This window comes from Taudactylus pleione, unplaced genomic scaffold, assembly GCF_031769625.1.
Source record: "Taudactylus pleione unplaced genomic scaffold, aTauple2 ptg000095l, whole genome shotgun sequence".
NCBI lineage: Eukaryota > Metazoa > Chordata > Amphibia > Anura > Myobatrachidae > Taudactylus > Taudactylus pleione.
In genome coordinates, this window is record NW_028284497.1 from 19203183 (window position 1) to 19224031 (window position 20849).

The 20849-nt window shown below is 38.6% G+C and overlaps 1 protein-coding gene across 1 annotated transcript in view; it reads right to left on the minus strand.

Moving 5' to 3' along the window:
• SYK (spleen associated tyrosine kinase) overlaps positions 1-20849 on the minus strand; it is a 67874-nt gene that overhangs the window by 14328 nt on the left and 32697 nt on the right. The window contains exons 6-9 of the mRNA XM_088470255.1: positions 18057-18125; positions 14211-14292; positions 5808-5994; positions 2689-2889 (exon numbers count right to left, since the gene is read on the minus strand). Of these exons, the coding sequence (XP_088326381.1) occupies positions 2689-2889; positions 5808-5994; positions 14211-14292; positions 18057-18125 (539 nt within the window). The remainder of the gene's footprint in view (positions 1-2688; positions 2890-5807; positions 5995-14210; positions 14293-18056; positions 18126-20849) is intronic.

Consider the following 20849-nt stretch of genomic DNA (forward strand, 5'->3'; position numbering starts at 1 on the left):
TAAAAAAAACATTTAAATCATCTGAAGAGAAACGTAAACTTGCCAATATGCCATTTATGACACGGAGTGGCAAGGAACGGCTAAGGTCTTTCCCTATGTTCATGACTAGTGGTTCAGCTTCACATGACGATGGAAGCCCTCCACCCGCTAAAAAAATCAAATGAGTTAAGCTGGCAAAAGCACAGCGAAGAACTGTGCGTTCTAAGAAGATATCACAAATCCCCAAGGAGAGTCCAAGTGTGGTGGCGGTTGCGATGCCTGACCTTCCCAGCACTGGACGGGAAGAGGTGGCTCTTTCCACCATTTGCACGCCCCCTGCAAGTGCTGAAAGGAGCACCCACAGTCCACTTGCTGATATGCAAATTGAAGATGTCACTGTTGAAGTACAACAGGATGAGGATACTGGTGTAGCTGGCGCTGAAGAGGAAGTTGGCGAGGAGGATTCTGATGGTGATGTGGTTTGTTTAAATCAGGCTCCAGGGGAGACAATTGTTGTCCGTGGGATGAAAAAGCCCATCACGGTCATGCCTGGGCAGAAGACCAAACATTCCACCTCTTTGGCAGGCAATATTTCTATCCAAATCCGGACAACAACTGTCTTGCCATATGTACCATATGTAAAGGTGAAATAAGTAGGGGTAGGGACGTTAACCACCTAGGAACATCCTCCCTTATACGGCACCTGCAGCGCGTTCATAAAAAGTTTCTGTCAAGTTCAGAAACTTTGGCTAAGACCGTAAGCAGTCCAGGGACACCTAAATCCCTTTTTCCTGTTTTATCCAAGGAATCGGTGGATGAGGAGGATGAGGACGACATCTTGCCTCCGTAGAGCCAGTTTGTGCAGGGACACATTAATTGCCAGCTTGTTTTGTGGGGGCCCAAACGAACCAATCATTTCAGCCACAGTCATGTGGCAGACCCTGGCGCTGAAATGATTGGTTTGTTAAAGTGTGCATGTCCTATTTATACAACCATAAGGGTGGGTGGGAGGGCCCAAGGACAATTCCATCTTGCACCTCTTTTTTTTCATTGCAGTATGTACTGTTTGGGGCCTAGTTTTTCAAACTGCCATCCTGTCTACCACTGCAGTGCCACTCCTAGATGGGCCACGTGTTTGTGCCGCCCACTCGTGTCGCTTAGCCTAGTCATCCAGCTACCAGAATAGACTGGAAATGAGTGGAAATTAAGGTTATTGAGGTTAATAATTGAATAGGAGCATAAAAACCCACAAATTCTGTGATTTTAGCTATTTTTATGCTTTTTTTCAAAAAAATACAGATCCAAAACACAAAACCCAGAACCCAAAACACGGAAGGGTGGTTTTGGCAAAACCAATCCAGATCCAAAACACGAAGAAAGATCCAGATCCAAAACACAAAACACGAAAAGTGGCCGGTGCACACCCCTAATATATATGTGTGGCTATCTGTGTGTGTGCATATGTGGCTGTATGTATATATGTGGCTATCTAAGTGTGCATATGCTGAGTGCAGAAACTCATATTCACAGGTCCATCTTTCCTCCTTGCAGCTCACATTATTGGCTGACAAGGTATAAATTGGAGGGGGAGGAGTCAGGACTGGAAAGGGGAGGAGTCGGTGCTAAACGGTAAACCGCCTCCCCTGATAGAAGAGTCTAGATCCGCCACTGGTCCCCATACACTAGTATGGGGACAGGAATTCATCAAGCTCCGAAAATACAATATTTTCAGAGCTCGATTGCAGGAGTATTCGCCATCATCAGATGTCGAGTGCTCCTGCTCCGCGCTCCTCCCCTATGGAAAGGAGTCCCGAGTTGCAAAGAGATATCCTTCCAGATCCCTCCGCCACTGTCCGGCTCCTTCTGTTGGACGCCGGGGCTTCTGTGCCCATGCATGATCTTCAGGCGCACTAGTTTCACTGCTTCGAAAAACTTGTGGAGACTGCTGATTTTCAAATCAGTTGTCTCCACACCAGATCAATGATGAATTGCTCCGGCGCTCGGGGCGAGTTCAAGTGTTAATTATCGGAGTCCCCAATAATTAACATGATGAATAGAGTCCTATATACTCTGAAAATTGTGGTTCACTAATCTCAGAAACATTCTGCAGTATGAAAATGTAAAAAAAAGTTATATTATTTTTCTTTTGCACTTTTTCTTGAATTGATTTAGAGTAGAATATGAACAGTTTTGTGAAACATACAGTATGTGTAGAAAAGCTCTGTGAATTTCCACCATACGTTTATAATTTGTTTCTTTTATGCTTTAATATTTTAAATTACATAAAACAGAAATTAAGATTATAGGATCTCATAGTTGTGCACCCACATTAATGAGGACAGCTAAGCGATCATTGAAATCAATCTACTCTGTCATAAAACTAAATGGAATTGCCTGTTCAAATCTCAGAAACACACTGTTTCTGCCTTTTGACACATAAGTTGCGAATAACCGATTCCCTTAGTGTTCTCTGTAACAATAGAAACAGTAAGTGAAGGCTATAGTTTGTTCACATGTTTACATACTGTATGTTGCTAGGGAAGCTCAACATTTTATGAGCATATCATTATAGTCAAATTGCAGTTTAGAGTTTGCTATAGGTGATATCAGACAGAAGCCATATTTCAGGTTGTAACATTCAATGCAATGATTTAAATTAAGCAATTTTCAGTGTAGTTCATCTTTTAGCATCCTGCTTATTTACTATACCTGTTCTTAGCCAAGAATTTATTTAGTGGTCCTACTTCTGCAAGCTCCATTACCAGCATCCAAAACTCTGCTTCACAGATGCCGATCATTCTAACTATATATGGGTTATCCAGCTGCTGCATGACCGTTGCTTCTGTCAGCAGTTCTGAAGTCTCATTGCTGTCATTCTTAAGAATTTTAACTGCAACATATATTGTAGATCTGTAATAGTTGGGAGAATTGTGTTGATTCAGGGTTCCATCTTTTTCACAAGTATAAATGAGACAGAGTGCTGACAATTCAGGGTGCCTTCTAATCCCTTTTATAAGGGACACAGGTTCTATAGTTGGCAGATTGGAACCAAGTGATATCATTATTTCAAGATTACATCCAGTCTTCAAATCATATTTGCCCTGTACCAAAGTGATGCGGTTGCAACCTAACTGACAATGGGCTCTAAAACATTGTTTTGTTTAAACATTTTTTTCTGTAATGAAGCAAAATATAAAAATACTGTACGTACTGTACAAGTAACACAAACAGGCCATGAATATGTGGCAACGAAAACATGGGTACAGTCATTAAACAAGGTAAAGCATAATCCTAAACAAGCAATTTAGTGTCCATAAAAAGAAAAGGAAAAAAGGAGACAGTATCCCTTTAAAGATAGTGTGATAGGATAGATCAGTGGTAAAAACAACAGGCATAAAAGAAACATAAAAACAAGGACTAGCATACAGTACACCTTCCGTCAGTAACACAACACAAGATATACAGAAATTGAAACTGATCCTCATAGTAGCTCCTTAGCAGAGCATGGAAGAGTAGAAATGAAAGTTTCCCACACATCAAAGAACTTCTCCATATGGTCCTCCTTCTGGATAGATGCCTCCAACCAACCCATATGGAACAAAAAGTTTTTCCTTAAATATGTCAATAAAAAGAAGTTTTTCCTTAAATATCTCAAGTGATGGGGGAATTTTTGTAATCCACAACTGAAGGATGCTTTTACGGGTAGCCGATGAAATAGCTAATAGTAAACTCTTTACATCCTTAAAGGTGGAACTATACCAATAATAGCCCATTGAGGGGCTATGGGGGCATTATTCATCAAATGGTCAGAGGCCAATCTTCAGACAGACAACCAGAAGTGTTGACTCGTTGGTACAAATTAGTGGGGGACTGGTGACATTTAGGGCAGGCAGGGCTGTCTATTATACAATTAAAAATCCTCTATGGGGGAAATGTAGACTCAGTGGAAAATGTTAAGAAACATTTCAGAGTACATAGCAGAGGGAAAAGTGGACATAGTGTAGTACAGTATATTAAGGAAGCTGTCCATTGTCTGAGAGAGGAAGCAGTCCAGCCATTGGGCAATACCCATTTTAAGAATGGAGTGGTCCAGAAAGGTCAGAAAAAAACATAATTAGACAAAATAGCCCTGCTTTGCTGAGGTGGTTTCAGAAGGAGGGTGCTTAGAGGGTTACTCCAGTCTGCAGCCACTATTAATTTCATAACAACACTAACATAGTGTTGGCCCTGGAGAAAGTCAAAATAGCAGATGAAAAGGAATATAGCTATAGCCTCGGAGTAATGGAGTGGTCTCCTCGAGTGAGTTAATAAATTGACCTATTGATGACAACTCCTCTCTTTCGCATAAATGGAAAGGATACATAATTCCTCCCTAACAGAAAATCAAGATTTCCTAAGAATGGCACGAGAGTCAATTTTAAATTTGTTACGCAGGATATAAATACATTTCCTGTGTTGTTATAAGGAGGGGGTAATCAAGGATATGGTGGTAGACTGTTAGAGCATGGTCTGACATGTGCAAAAGTGTCCCTAATGAAAGGTCAGGTATAAATTTTCCCTCTATGTTAGTGTTGGCATAATTATCTTGATGATATAACTGTCCCTTAAATAACGAAGTAGCACGGCATGATTATAGGCCATAGCATCTTAGAGAGTAATACCCCCATTAGATAATTTTACCTTTACAAATAAAATTACAACATAAACAAGTAATAGCAAGAGAATCAGAGTGTGAAAGTAAAGCAGGAAGCAGTTGGACAGGATATATAACCAGCAATGTTAGCAAGATGTCTCACTCATCTTCACATTATTAGACAAGAAAGGAAGGGCATAAATGAAGGCGCAATTTTAAATGTCTAACTGTGGATCAGTCTTTCTCCTTTGTGGATTTCAGAACTTCTGAAATCCATAGAAACCAGCTTGTTGATTTGTGCACATTCTAGCAATGCTGGGACAAAATGTTCCCCAGAAAACCCATCAGGACACAGAGTCTTGTAAGTGTGTAGCGCAGAAATTGCAAGTTATGTTCTTGGACAGTAATATCAGCTTTGAGGTGTGCAATTTGGGCCATTGACAATTGGCGGAGCTGGGCTTTCCAGAGAAGCTCACACAAATAATTTGAGTTAGAGGGGGTAGCAGTGTATAAATCACAATACTTGTGAAACGTCTTGGTGATCTCAATGGTTTTTGTCAATGGTATCTAAACTTAACTTTTCACCCAGAAAGAAACACTTGAGGCAAAAATTATGTTCATGACACATGTGTCTCTCAAAAAGATGGATGCAGCATGTGTTAGGTGCTAATTTTCATAACCCTTCTAAGTGTATTGCTTTTATTTTTATAATTCACTCTAATGATTATTTATTTTCTCTCCTAGTTCTCTCTGTTATTACTTTGTAAATTTACAATAAGATTCTATGGACAGGTTGTCACGATACCAGTGCGCCCACATCTGCCCTCTACGGGCGATCTTTCAGCTTATGACCTGTCTCCAGTATTGTGGATTACTTAAAAAATATGAAGAAAAAAACACATAAAATACTAATGCTATGGTGGTATACACAGATTATAGCACTACTGCAGATGTTATTTAATAATTTACATATAACTTATCATAATGGTAACCAAATTACACTGAGGTCAGCAAAGTGAAACAAGTAAATATATGAAAAAGGTTGACACAATGTTACATTATTGTCTTGTTCATGTAAAAGAGCTTGTAAGTTAGATTTAGTTGTAGCACGTATCTAATGGATGTGTTATTCCCTATATTTACTAAAGCAATGCAAATTGCATGTCGGTTAATAAATTACATCTTTTGCACCTACTTTGTCATTGTCAATAGTCCCTTTTTCACAGTTCCGAAGTTACCAGAGCCCAGCTCACCATCAATTAGAGAAAGCTGCTCTCGCTTTATTTTGAGTGTTTGAGCCCTTAGCTCATCAGGGTCTTCATATATTCCACGATATACGTCCGTGTCCATGGGCATAGAATACAATGATGTGTTTGAAGCTGCTGATATAAAAATTGTAGTCAAAGAATATGATATGGGTTTGCTAGAAACAGTCACATATATGAAATTTTGCTTATTTACATGTAATGGGAGTAGACATATTTACAATGAGATAAAATAAAATACACTGTATTTAAATTAGTATATTCATTAGTCTGTTTTCCCAAATTCTGTTACTTGCATTCATACATTTACCAATCTCCTAAGAGAAATATAGTACAATGTACAGAATTGATGTTGCTTATATCATTTACATTATAGTGACTTTAATAATTTATGACATAAAACAAAGACATACGACTAAAAACAATTATTCATATCTACTGTTGCACAATCATACCACCTATCGTGCATCTACCTATCGTGCATGACAATTAAACCATTTAATGAAATGATTTCCTAACAGTGAGCTAAACTCAGTTGTAATGATGCCAATGCTGAAAGAATACAGCTCTCAGGTCTCATTGTTCAACGTTGTGGCTTTCTTTTTTATTAAATAAAGTAGCATTTACTGTATATGTACATATATAAATATATATATATATATATATATATAAAAATAATAATAGTCAAGGAACCATTACCCATCTATAAAAATTCTACATTTACACCTGTCACCTCCAATGTTAATATCAAATCTTTCTCAGAGTTTATGGAAACTAATTAATGAATATAGCTCGAGCAATTCTGTCAGTCACCCTAATCTTTCCCATACAGAGAAATCATCCCTGAAAAATTTGGGAGAAGATAAAGACATAGTAATCTGCCCAGCGGATAAGGGTGGTGGGATTGTGGTTCAAGATTTATCCAAGTATAAGCAAGAAATATACCATCAGTTGGCCGATTCTACAGTATATGAGAAATTAGCTAATGATCCTACGGCTGTTTTTAAAAAAGAATTGGATCAAATCTTACAACTGGCTGTACAGCAATCCATTATCACTAATAAAATCAGAACAGCTTTATTACAAGAATGTCCCAAGACTCTGGTATTATACACGATCCCAAAATTACATAAGAACGTGATGTGCCCACCTGGCAGACCCATAATTGCCACAAGAGACTCTCTCTTTTATGTAATCTCCCAATATTTGGATTTTTTTTTTACAGCCGCTGGTACAGAAACATAATTTTTTCCTGAAAGACACTACAGCGTTTTTACATAAGCTACAGGATCTATCTCCTTTACCAACTTGACAGTTACTATGTACCATCGATGTCTTCAGTCTATACACAAGTATCCCACACCATCTGGGGATTGGGGCAGTCAAGAGATTTATTCAAGATAATGAAGATTATGGGGGCCCCAACAAAGAGTTCTTTATACAGTTATTAGAACTAACACTATCTTGCAACTATTTTTTGTTTGATAGCAACTATTACATACAACGGTCAGGTTGCGCCATGCGGTCATGCGTAGCTCCCAGTTACGTGAACATTTTTATGTTTGAGATTGAAAAACAATCTTTTTTCAGTAACCAGAATATATCCAAACATATTTCAGGATACTGTAGGTATATAGACAACATCTTCCTCTGTTGGACGGGGACCCAGGAAGACTTCAGTCATTTGATGGAAGGTATCAATGCAACAGACTCATCCATCCAGTTCACCTATTCCTGCAGTTTTGACTCGGTGCATTATTTGGATGTTCAGGTGTCAGTCACAAGTTTGCTACAGTTATGTACAACCATTTTCTACAAGCCTACATATAGAAACACCACTTTGCAATGTGGCAGTCATCATCCACCATTCCTCAAAAATGTGAGACAGCAGATGCCATTCAACAGATTGATGTGATGACCTTGAATTCCTTAAATGAGGATACCACTACAAAACCTTACATAAGGCTAAAGCAAAATTATTAGCAATCTCTAGATCAGAGGCATTACATTGAGTAGTGAAGGATAAACAGTCCAACAGAGTAGTGTGGACATAAGAATGTTCCTCAATCAGTCATGCATTGATGAAGTCGGCCAAAACCGTGTGGCCTATTGTATCCAAGGATGCTTCTTTACCTGCTTTACACATCGTCGTGGTAGGAACATCAAAGATATAGTGGTACAGAATGATGTATCCAATCGCACAGTGACTAGACCAACCACTTCCTTACCCACAAGGCCGGTAACTACCGATGCACAGGCTGCATTACTTGCAGTTTCCTGGAAGTAGGTAGTCATTTTTATCATCCTAGGTCAGGAAAACTGTATGACATTAAATATCCCGTTACCTGTTCCAGCCGTTACGTTGTCTATTTCATCAGATGCCCGTGTGGATTATTGTATGTGGGCAAGACCACCAGACAGTTGAAGGAGCGCATGGCACTCCACAGTTCTAGCATACGTGCGGCTTTAGAGGGTAAGGGTACTGATTTACCAGTTGCCCAGCATTTTCATGAACACCAACACGGTTTATCCATGATCCGATATAAGATCATCGATTGGATTCCCCCTAATTCTAGAGGACGTGATTGTGGTCGTGTCCTCCTTCAGAGAGAGGCCAAATGGATTCACATTTTGCAAACGGTTCATCCACTGGGACTTAATGAAGGAACATCTTTGATTTGCTTTTTATAAATATGTCCATTTGCTTTGTATAAGTGGGAACACTAGCCCCTAAGTCCCTAGTTATAGTAGTCCCTTTTCTTTTTATCATAGTCTATATTGGCCCTTATCTTAGTTAGTGTGTAGTTTGTAGGTTCCGCTTTTAGTAGTACTCTATTGCTATTGGGGCATTGCTCTTGGTGTTGCATATTATCCCAATTTGGGATATGTTTATCTGTTATAGGCATGCTTATTGCATCTTATTTTTTCTGCTACACAGCACGCTGTTTAGAACATGAGGTCCTTAAAATGTTTTGTTTACATTGCAGTGTTGTTGATGTTATCACCATGGTGATGGTGCACGGAACTTAGCCACGCCCCCTGGAGACATCTGGAACGTGGGCGCATGGTCACGCCAGTGACGTCATCGGGTCTGTACGCGGGTGCTGCGGCTGCTGACTGTCTTCACTCGGGTGTCATACACAGGTATTTATTGTCTGTTTTTTTTAGTATGTATGCAAAGTCTTGATAAAAGGGATAAGTCCCCGAAACGTTGATTATACGCCGACTGGTGTTATGGTCATTTTTTGACATAGTATAAGTCTTGTGAGTGCCGTCCATGTTGCAGATATATATATATATATATATATATATATATATAATTATCTGTGGATGATTTCCCATAGACCTCCAACATTCCTCCTTGATTGTCCTTTTTTTTATATGGAGTAGCGATACAGTAGCTGGCATAGGGCTCATGCAAAGTTGAGAGTATGCAGACGTTTTGGGATAATCCCAGATACAATTTGCAGTCAGAATTTTGTGCAGTTGTGATAGTGATAATATAATTGATAATATATTTTTATTGAGTATTATGTGTAGCTTTTGTCTGTGCATTAAAGATTATTTTAAGTAAGAGAAGTCTTATATCAAGTGTTTTTAATCAAGTATTACATTATATATATAAGATTATTTGTATCATTCTCACCGCAAGCACAGTCCATTATTTGTATAAATGTTGTATTCTTACATTTACATCTAATATCAAAAATAAGCCTGATTTTTTAGAGGGATAGAATTTTTTTGTATTACATATAACTATATAAAATCATTTAACACCACAGTTACAGTATGTACACCAGTGGTTCCCAACCACAACCCTCAAGTTTACCAAACAGGTAATGTTTTGAGGATTTCTGTCTATGGAAGCATGTGGAATAATTACTGACCAAGAAAAATACTTAGATTAACTCACCTCTGCATGAATAAAGTTATCCACAAAACTTGACCTGATGGTAGTACATGAGAACTGGAGTTGAGGACCCCTGATGTACACTTTAAAAGTGAATATTGGGAAAATTGGCAGACTAACATTTAATTCTTTTAGTTCTGCTGTGTGAAGAGGAACTGTAGCATGGTTAAAACTTTATAAGAACAATTATCCTTGTAAACTCAGAGAATACCCTAATCCAGTTATCAATTAAGCTTTGAAAAAAAACTAAGAAAACTGAAATATTTTTTTCAATATTTAAGACTAAACAAAAGGAAAATAATATGGTATTATTTATTATTAAAGATGATTTAAACAAACATTGAGGAAACCTGGGAATAGGCACATGGTAGTTGTATCATCCCCCAAAAATCTAATATCATCTTTAGATAAGCAGAACATCTGAAAGATATTTTTGCCCCAATAATGTTAACTGCAGAATATTGAAAATAAGCTTATGGAAAATAGGTACAGTAGCAAAAATCTATATGTGCTGTCATTATAATGTCTAATTTTGATAATTCCCAAAAAAATATATTAAAATTATATGAATCAAATGACTATTTATTTAATTTGCATGTTAGAATATACTGTACTTGTGGTTTAAAATGCACAGGGAAAGTATATACTCAAGTTAAGGATGCATGAACATATATGTTTAATTAGAAATAATTTGGAAAATCACTTTCTCTGTTGCAAAATATTTTTTGAATAATACATATAGTTCAGATTCCTAATCTTTATCTTACAAAGACATAGAACATGTTATATTATGTGCCATTTTTTATGGGTTTGCTATAGTTTTATAATGTAATATTTTTATTTATGCTAAATTGCATGTGTAGAAGTTTTTGGTAGCTTCATGGTTACTATTTATCATTATTTTAATATAGAAATATTTATTATGATATCTCAAACAGATTTGTAGTTTGTCAAATGTATAGCACATGATTCTTTTTTTTAATATTGATTTATACTTTTCTATGATATTTAAAAAGGGTGCTAATGGCATTTTCCCTATTTTAAAGATGACCACTTGAAGCAAGATATACATCTTTCTAGTGGTATCGGTTTTTATTATGTTGGATTTCCTTAATTTTAATATGGATTATTTTTTAATGTACTGCACCATGCTGTCGGGCTTAATTCCCCTTTCAAAGGTGGCTGTAGTTGTTTATTTGGCACATACGCGAACAGCAACTGTGAGAAGAGAAACAAAAGACTCTTTGTGGGGCACGTTTGTAATAGTGAAGAATTATTAGCTAAAATTTAACTTTTATTGTGAATATTAAAATAGGTAGAATAATTTTAAACAAACACACAAACAAACAAAAAGTACTTAAATTGACAGAAAAATTTGCGACTCTTAATAAAATAGAGAATAGCACTGACATTCAGCATATACAACCATGTATAATAAGCAGACATATAGAAGTTTTATCTTTGCACAAGTGCAGTAGTAAAATTTTGTCCAATAACAAAAATTATGAGATTTTTTTTGCATATGTAATGGACACTGGTGGTGTTCAATATTATCAATTGGTATGCACAAACATTTATTAAACCCTAATGATATCAAAAGAGCTAAAATAAGATGAAACACATTGGCAGCTCTTTTGGATTGTACCTACTGTTTTCGGGAGAACCTTTTTACCACATATGAGAATGAATGGGACTGGCATTAATTCATATAGCATATTTTTTCATCCTAATCTGGGACAATATCAAATTATCTATTGTGGTTTATATAAATTGTACATGCAATAGGCATACTATTTTATTTTTTAAAGATATTATATTAATACTACACTATGCCTGTTATCCCTACTTGATATTACTTTCAAGGAGGTACAGTCAGGTGCATAAATATTGGGACATTGACAGAATTGTAATATTTTGGCCTCTATTCACCACCACAATGGCTTTGAAATGAAACAAACAAGATGTGCTTTAACTGCAGACTTTCAGATTTAATTTGAAGGTAATTACATCCAAATCAGTTGAACGGTGTAGGAATTACAACAGTTTATATATGTGCCTCCCACTTTTTAAGGGGCCAAAAGTAATGGGACTATCAACTCAAAAGCTATTTCATGGACAGGTGTGGGCTATTCCCTCGTTATTTCATTATCAATTAAGCAGGTAAAAGGTCTGGAGTTGATTCTAGGTGTGACATTTGTATTTGGAATCAGTTGCTGTCAACTCTCAATATGAGATCCAAAGAGCTGTCACTATCAGTGAAGCAAGCCATCATTAGGCTGAAAAATCAAAACAAACCCATCAGAGAGATAGCAAAAACATTAGGTGTGGCCAAATCAACTGTTTGGAACATTCTTAAAAAGAAAGAACGCACAGAGCTCAGCAACACCAAAAGACCCGGAAGACCACGGAAAATAACTGTGGTGGATGACAGAAGAATTATTTCCCTGGTGAAGAAAAACCCCTTCACAACAGTTGGCCAAATCAAGAACACTCTCCAGGAGGTAGGTGTATATGTGTCAAAGTCAACAATCAAGAGAAGACTTCACAAGAGTGAATATAGAGGGTTCACCACAAGATGTAAACCATTGGTGAGCCACAAAAACAGGAAGACCAGATTAGAGTTTGCCAAACAACATCTAAAGAAGCCATTACAGTTCTGGAACAATATCCCATGGACAGATGAGACAAAGATCAACTTGTACCAGAGTGATGGGAAGAGAAGAGTATGGAGAAGGAAAGGAACTGCTCATGATCCAAAACATACCACCTCATCAGTGAAGCATGGTGGTGGTAGTGTCATGGCGTGGGCATGTATGGCTGCCAATGGAACTGGTTCCCTTGTATTTATTGATGATGTGACTGCTGACAAAAACAGCAGAATGAATTCTGAAGTGTTTTGGGAAATATTATATGCTCATATTCAGTCAAATGCTTCAGAGCTCATTGGACGGCGCTTCACAGTGCAGATGGACAATGACCCGAAGCATACTGCAAAAGCAAACAAAGAGTTTTTTAAGGCTAAAAAGTGGAATGTTATGCAATGGCCAAGTCAATCCCCTGACCTGATTCCGATTGAGCATGCATTTCACTTGATGAAGACAAAACTGAAGGGAAAATGCCCCAAGAACAAGCAGGAACTTAAGACATTTGCAGTAGAGGCCTGGCAGAGCATCACCTGGGATGAAACCCAGCGTCTGGTGATGTCTATGCATTCCAGACTTCAGGCTGTAATTGCCTGCAAAGGATTTGCAACAAAGTATTAAAAAGTGAAAGTTAGATTTAGGATTGTTTAGTTTGTCCCATTACTTTTGGCCCCTTAAAAAGTGGGAGGCACATATAGAAACCATTGTAATTCCTACACCGTTGACTTGATTTGGATGTAATTACCCTCAAATTAAATCTGAAAGTCTGCAGTTAAAGCACATCTTGTTTGTTTAAATTCAAAGCCATTGTGGTGGTGAATAGAGGTAAAAATATGAAAATTCTGTCAATGTCCCAATATTTATGCACCTGACTGTATCTTCCCATCATGGAGAACTGTTAGAGGATTCCAGTACATTTTGCTGTTTTACATGCTTTTCTATTGTAAATCACCCTTTGCAATACTTATCAAATTATTATTATTGGCATTATTTCTATATAACTGAAAAAAATATCTAAACTTATTGATTGACATTTTAAAAAGTTTAGTGCCTTCCAAGTAGCATACGTCATACTTATATGGCCAATACCTTTTTGATGATAGCAACTTTTTTTTGTAATAAAAAATAATTTTACATGAGAATTTATCCACAGCTGAGGAAGGCATGTTTTTCTATATTTTGATCATAGCATGACATTTTGATGTAGAACACAAAATGACAAATAAAGCATATTTAAATCAGAGGTGCCTTGTCTGGGAGTCTCCCAAACTAGGGGGAGAGCAAACCGTTCTCCCGCAAGGGAATTGCCAGATGGTTGATGACAAAGTTAGTGTCATCAAACACAGAATCCATCACAGCTATGCCCTTTTTTACACCATTATGCTTATTTCTGCAAATATACAAATACATTTATAAAGTACAATAGCGTTGATTTAATTAGAAGGAAACCTGAACTCATTGTGAAGGATAGTGCTGACCAGGCATGAGCAGATCAGGGTGTTATATGAAGAGTACAGGCTTTCTGCAATAATGTGGCTGATTCCGCACATGAAAGAAAAAACAGACTGATCTGCAAAACAAAAGCCATATTGCACAAAACAACATTTGCTGTTACTGCAAATGGTTTGCAAATGGCAGTACTACTTTTATTGTGGAATGATTATAAAAACTGAATTGTATAAACACAAAAATGTCCTTATTCAAGTTTCATCTACTATACCACACACTCTGTATATCTGATGAATTGCAGTTATTTTAATAATAACTTAATTTGAACTTACCACTTTCACCTGGACTCAGTCTTGAAACATAAGGATTTCTTGAAGAAACACTTCCACTACGGGCAACTTCAGCTATGCTTTGCTACAATAATTATAAAATATAAATATAGAGCATTATTCATGTTGGTACCAAGAAATTATGGATATATGACTAGTACCGGAGAACTTCACACAATCTTTCAATACCCCAAAATATGCAAAAGTTCTGTTTTATGAACTGGAACTCAATTGAAAGTAGAATGTGGCCTTGGCTGATGGCTGGTTTACAAAGGCCCAACTCCTTGCCAGGTGCACAAGGGGAGAGAGTACATTGACCTTAAGATTAGCAAGTTTAGCTGGTAGAAGTGCATAGAGTGATGCAGGTGTGCTGTGCCATGAATACAGGTGACATTGGTGAAGAAAGTGTTGTGGACTAGATTGCCAGTGTAACATAGGTTTCCAACCCGGCTTTTCCACAGATCTTTTGAAAGATATATACAGTAATTATTTTAATTATGGTAAGGATTAATTAAGATATTGCAAAGATCAACAAGCCATCATAATTAAAAGTATTAATGAAACACATTGTGAAGGGGGGCTACAATCACCACAAATATGTAATGCATATACAGACACAGGGGATCATAAATGAAGTGCAAGATTAATGCAGCACATCTGTTTATGCACCACTATGCCTTCTTTTACCATTACATGAGTCTACAAATAGATGTTCTCAATGACCAAATTCATGGTCCATCTGGGTATCAGATGTGCATGGTCAAAGTGGTTTTATAGATGGGACTCGCAATTCAAAATGTCACCACTAGGAACATCCTTCCCCATTATTGATATAATCTTTTACACCCCAATCCCATTCCACAGTTTTTCCCAAGTCCAGTCCTCAGTGCATGGTTTACAGGTCTGCCAGTGTGTGCATAGGTGCAGTGGCAGAACTAGCGGTAGTGCAGCCAGTGGCTTCCCCTGGGGCCCGCTGAGGTGCAGGGGCCCATAGTCGCTGTACCCAACGCCACTGTCTCCCGGGCCCCACAGTATTTAAGTGTAGTGCAGACCGCAGTGAGAGCAGTCCGCACTACACAGTCAGACAGACTCTCATTGGCTGCTGAGTCCACGGAGGGAGCCAGCTGGAGCTCACTTATGAGCTCCGCCTTCCGGCTACACCTGCAGCGGGTGATGGGAGAGATGTCATGATGTCTCTCCCATAGTGCAGAGCGGACCAGGAGAAGCAGACAGCGGCGGTCGCGGCAGGAGCGGGGATTCAGGTAAGTTGTGTGTTTTTTTTTTTTTTGTGTGTGTGTAAATGGCACAGATACTGGAACTGCATAGGGGGAACGCTACTGGGGGCACTGTATAGGGGGGGAGGCCGCTACTAGGAGCACTGTATGGGGGGGTGCTACTGGGGGCACTGTATAGAGGGGGTGGCAGCTACTGGGGCACTGTATAGGGGAGACTACTACTGGGGGCAATGCATAGGGGGGACTACTACTGGAGGCAATGCATAGGAGGGACTACTACTGGGGACACCGCATAGGGGGGACTACCACTGGGGGCAATGCATATGGGGACCACTACTGGGGGCACTGTATGAGGGGCACTGCATAGGGGGACCACTACAGGGGGCACTGTATATGCGGCACTGCATAGGGGGCCCAAAGCATATTCTTGCACATGGGCCCACCACTCTCTAGTTCCGCCACTGCATAGGTGTATTCATTACTTACTGACACAGGTGGTGCTAATTACTTCACTTGTGATTTTGTGAGGAGACCTGGAAAACATGAACTGTTAGTCTTCCCTGAGTACTGGAGTTGGGAAACATTGCTATTCTACATGTATGTTATTGTATAATAACCTGTCAGTGAGAGAAAATTAGGTCTGCTTTTTTCAGGAAATAAATAGTCTCAGGGTTTCAGGGGTAGGTGCAGGATTTTAACAGGGGAATTCCAAATGTTATCCAAAATATTAATGTGCTATGTATATATTGTCTAGAAATGCTACATACATTATACATAGCAAATATTATATGTTGTCCTACTCTGGAAAAGCCTACAAATTACACTTCTCTGCAAGAAAGAGTCAGTGCAAGAGATTGTACAGTGCTAGGTATGGCACAGAGAGCAACAGTTCATTTTCAAATGCCTAACAAATGTGGTTTTGTGACATTTAAAGTGCACTGTGCTTCTGGTTCATCAATTGCTACCACAGGTTTGTCCTAACACAAAATATTCCTCCAAATAGTTGGTGCATGCTAGGGATGCTGTGCCGGTATATAAAGGCTTACCACCAAACCTGGCTTTGAGCAATGGGATGATGCTCATTGACTTTGTGATCTATTGTAAGCTGTCTTTTTTTATGTGGGATGTGACATATATGTAGTATGTACTAAGATGTTTCTTCGATACACTGGTCAATTTTAGGGATTTTTCACTCATTAACATGCACATCAAATGCTTTATATTTCTCGAATATACTGTAACTATAAGCATTAAGTTATAGAGTTATGTATCTAATAAAATAAATTCACCATTAGCCATATTTTAGTAAAATGCTAATAATAGTTATTGGTTAAATAATTATTGTGAGTATATCAAACACATTGTTCTGCAGTGTTATGTTTTTTTTTTAAAGCAAATTGTTATGAAGTAACAAGCTTAAAGCTGGGAGGATTTAGTAGCTAACCACACAGTTAGTAGGATTAAAGCAGTAACACTGGCTCTTAAAAAATACTATAACAAACTACAGTATGGCAGTGGTTCCCAAACTTGGTCGACACCATAGCAGTTTTAAGAATATCAATGCTAAGGCACAGATGGTTAAATCAAATTGACTGAGGAACTAATTAAGCCAGCTGTGCTCAAGCATGGATATCCTGAAAACCTGGACAATTGGGGTGCCTTGATGACCGAGTTTGGGAACCACTGAACTATGAAGTTTTGTAAAAAGCCCACTTCTGATAACTCAAAACTCATCACTGAAAATGACCTCAAGGAGAGGGAGGATCGCTCTTGGACAATACCTACTGTACTATTTAGGCAAAGTATACTGTAGTGGCCTGGTAGAGAAGAAACCAGGTAGAAAACACAACTGTCAGTATAGGCAGACTCAATCCATCCTCATTTTTTAAGCTACTAGAAAGGGGTTAATTTAGGAAATGAGGCTCCTGAATGCAGCATTTTTACCACTTAGTATCATTTCCAACCGTCTGGGCTTTCTTAGGCAGTGGTGCCTCGCTGCAATCACAGAAGGCAGACCTCCACTAAGAGGTACATGAAGAAAGTGGAAATGGGGTTCCTAAATAGTAGTAGACCCTCCAACATGACCCCTTCCGCCAGGTACAAAGTTTTCTGTTCCTGGACTTCCCACTTGATTTATGATTGCCATCACCTGTGTTAAAAAGTCTCTTCTCTTCAATTAGTCAGTTCAACACAGGTGACGGCAATTGTAAATTAAGTGGGAAGTCCAGGAGCAGAGCATTGTGTACCTGGTGGTGGGTCATGTTGGAGGGTATGTAGTAGGGATCGTCCAAAAGATAACAGCACCATAAGTCATGCAGGGAAACTTATTGTTTTCAGAAAAAAAAACCCATTTGTGAACACAATGTAAAATACTAGTTCACTCATTCTGTATCTTAAACGTATTTATTATACTTGAGAAATTCACCCTCTGCCTCAAAGTGCCAGTTATGGGTGGTAACCATGAGCCTATGTTAATACATTTTAAAAGCCATAAGTAATTTGTTACAGGAAAGGTGCATAAATCCTGCAATGCTACTTTAATGCAAGCCATAGGAGCAAAGCAGCCAAACTTGCTAATGATTTAGAAAGCTATGAAAGAGTGTGTACTGTGCACCTTTTTGCTGCCAGCCTTGGGAAAGGAGTAGGATTTGAATCTTGAGATTATTCCACCTGCTGACCAATTCTAGAAACCACAATGTCAGAGAGGAAGAGTAAATGGGCTTTTCACAGCATGCAATGTTATCACTACTAACATATGTCCATGTACTTAGTATAAACTACAGTGCAAGTTATGATATTGTATACAATGCTGGGAAGTGGAACTCATGCAGAGCAACCTTTATCAGCTACCTTATATTAGAAACACAAAAGTAAGTAGAAAGCCATTGTTCATGCAGGACTGTGGTTTATTTACTGTGTTAATATTTATGTAACTTGTTCATGCTCGTACACCATGCGTTTGACCTTGGGTTAACCCATAAATCCACCAGATGGTCCAGTGACTCAAGCATTAAGCTAACCATGGTCAGATTGCTATTCCTCTGTTACGTGCAATAAGACATCTGCTTGATATTTAATCAGTGGAAACAATGAACAAAGGTGACCAATGACAGGTAGATATTAAAATGAAAACAGAGGATTATGATAAATAGTTGAGCATAAATGAAATACATTTGTCCTTAAAATTATATATGTATAAATGTTACAAAACAACATATATTACTGAAAAAAATATAAAAGTTACTTTTCTGTGGATGGAAACTTTAATTTAATTTTCAGCACAATGACAGCTATATTGTTACATTCTAGTTATCTAAATGCACTTTTTTGTAAACTATAAAAAGGGCATCATGGTGCCATTTCTGAATGGAAATACTGTACATAAGAAATACATAATGAAAGTTCTTCTCAGGACATTTGGGGGTCTATGTACAAATAATCGCAGAACTGCCGCGATAATTAAATATCCGTCTCGCAGGGGATAGTTTATTTTTTGAATGAAACTATCCCCACTGTGTACAAAGGGGTACTTGTATAGACAGAGGTTGCGGTATCCACTGTCCCTGAGAGTTATATCCCCGGCATTTAGTAGAAGTTCTTCACAGAAGTGAAATACTTCCCTGGGGGAAGCTGACACTGCGCATGCACACAGTGTCAGCTCCTGGAGCAGACCGAAGGCTGCGGTGGAAAGATCGAAAGATCTATCTCCTGCACCTGGAGCCTCCATAGGCTTAAAGCAGTTTACACCATCTTCAGATGGTGTAAACTAATGTGCCCAAACTCTGAAAAGCTTTGCTTTTTGGAGTTTGGTACATGGGGTCAGATCACATATTCCCCGTTGATAATAATGGAGACTGCAATCTGCAGTGCTAACTAGCACTCTGCTATAGAACATATGAAGTATTAGGTACCAGGGCAGTATAGTCTAAGGGCTATAATTACCAAGCATCAGTTTTGGTGTCAATTTCAAACCAATCGGGCATTAACGGTGGATTGCATTCTAAAAAAAACCTAGTATTTACTATGCATCAGATTTGACCTTCATTTTTCATCAATACCTGTCAGATTTAACCCCCTTATTCCGATGCAAATTTGATAAAATCTGCCTTCAGTCTGCAGCGGATTAAAAGCACTGCACAGATCAGTATGATCTGTGCAGACTTTGTTGTATTAAAAAGCTTTAAAAGTATAAAATAAATAAAGAATAAAACATGGCATGGGGTCCCCCCCCAAATGATAATCTGCTCCGGCACTCTGAGTCTAGACTGGTATGAAGAATAAGGGGTGGGGAAAAACAGCGTGGTGTCCCTCTATTTTCTAATATCCAGCACTAGACTGAACCAGCAGTTGACGCTATAGCAGGGGGACATACAGTGTGGGGTCTCCCTGTATAATGGCAATAAGCCATCAACTGGTCAGCCCAAGGATGAAATTCCTAGGGAATTGGGGACCCCACAAAAATGGGGTACTCCTGCCCAAGGACAGCTGATTGGACAGAGCATGGGAGCTGCTGCAAACTGCAGCACAGCATCATTCTTTCTTCCAGAGAGTGTCTTCAAGTGACCTATCATTCGCAACAGGGCTCCCGGAGGAGCAGTAGTAGCGTTTTTAGGTTTGCCAAGATTCTGGGATACTACATGGACTGAAGAAGGCCCAGGGCTAGTTGTCCTTGTGGACGGGGACCGCATTTTGGCAGGGTCCCCACTTCCCTAGGGATTACAGCCCTGGGGTGACTAGTCAAGGGCTGGTTGCCATTATGTTAGGGGCACCCCACGATCTGTGTCCCTCTGCTATAGTGTCAGCTGCCCCGACTGCCTCAGCCATAACTGGTTATTGGAAAATAGGGGGAACCCCGCACAATTCCCTCCCTTTATTTTTCAATACCATCCTAGGTGAGAGGCCCTGGGCTGATTACCATTTTGGGGGGAGGACTCCAAGCCATTTTTTTTTTAAATGTTAAAGTTTTTAGGCTTCTTTAAAACAACAAAGTCTGGAGAGATCATACTGATCTGTGCAGTGCTTTGCACCAACTCACCTGCCTGAGTCAGGTCTATTATTTGGGCACTGTTACCCAATGGATTTTGGCTGGTTTTACTAAGTCTATGCTTAGTAAATCCGGGGTTTCTATTATAGTTAAAAAAAATATTGATGGTGAGCCAATGTTCTAAAGTCTGCATTTTCTGCAGATTCCAGATGGATTTGGCTTTAGCAAATCATTGGTATGTAAACTCGCCAAGAATCCACCTAAAAAAAACAAAAACCAATGCTTAGTAATTATATCTCTAAGTCTCCACCTTTATTGCTGTGTTTTGCACAAGCACATTGTCAAAAATGCTGATTTCATGGACAAAATCTTTTTATATTTTTATATTTCTTATTTTAGCATAGGTAGAAGTGATTATTATAA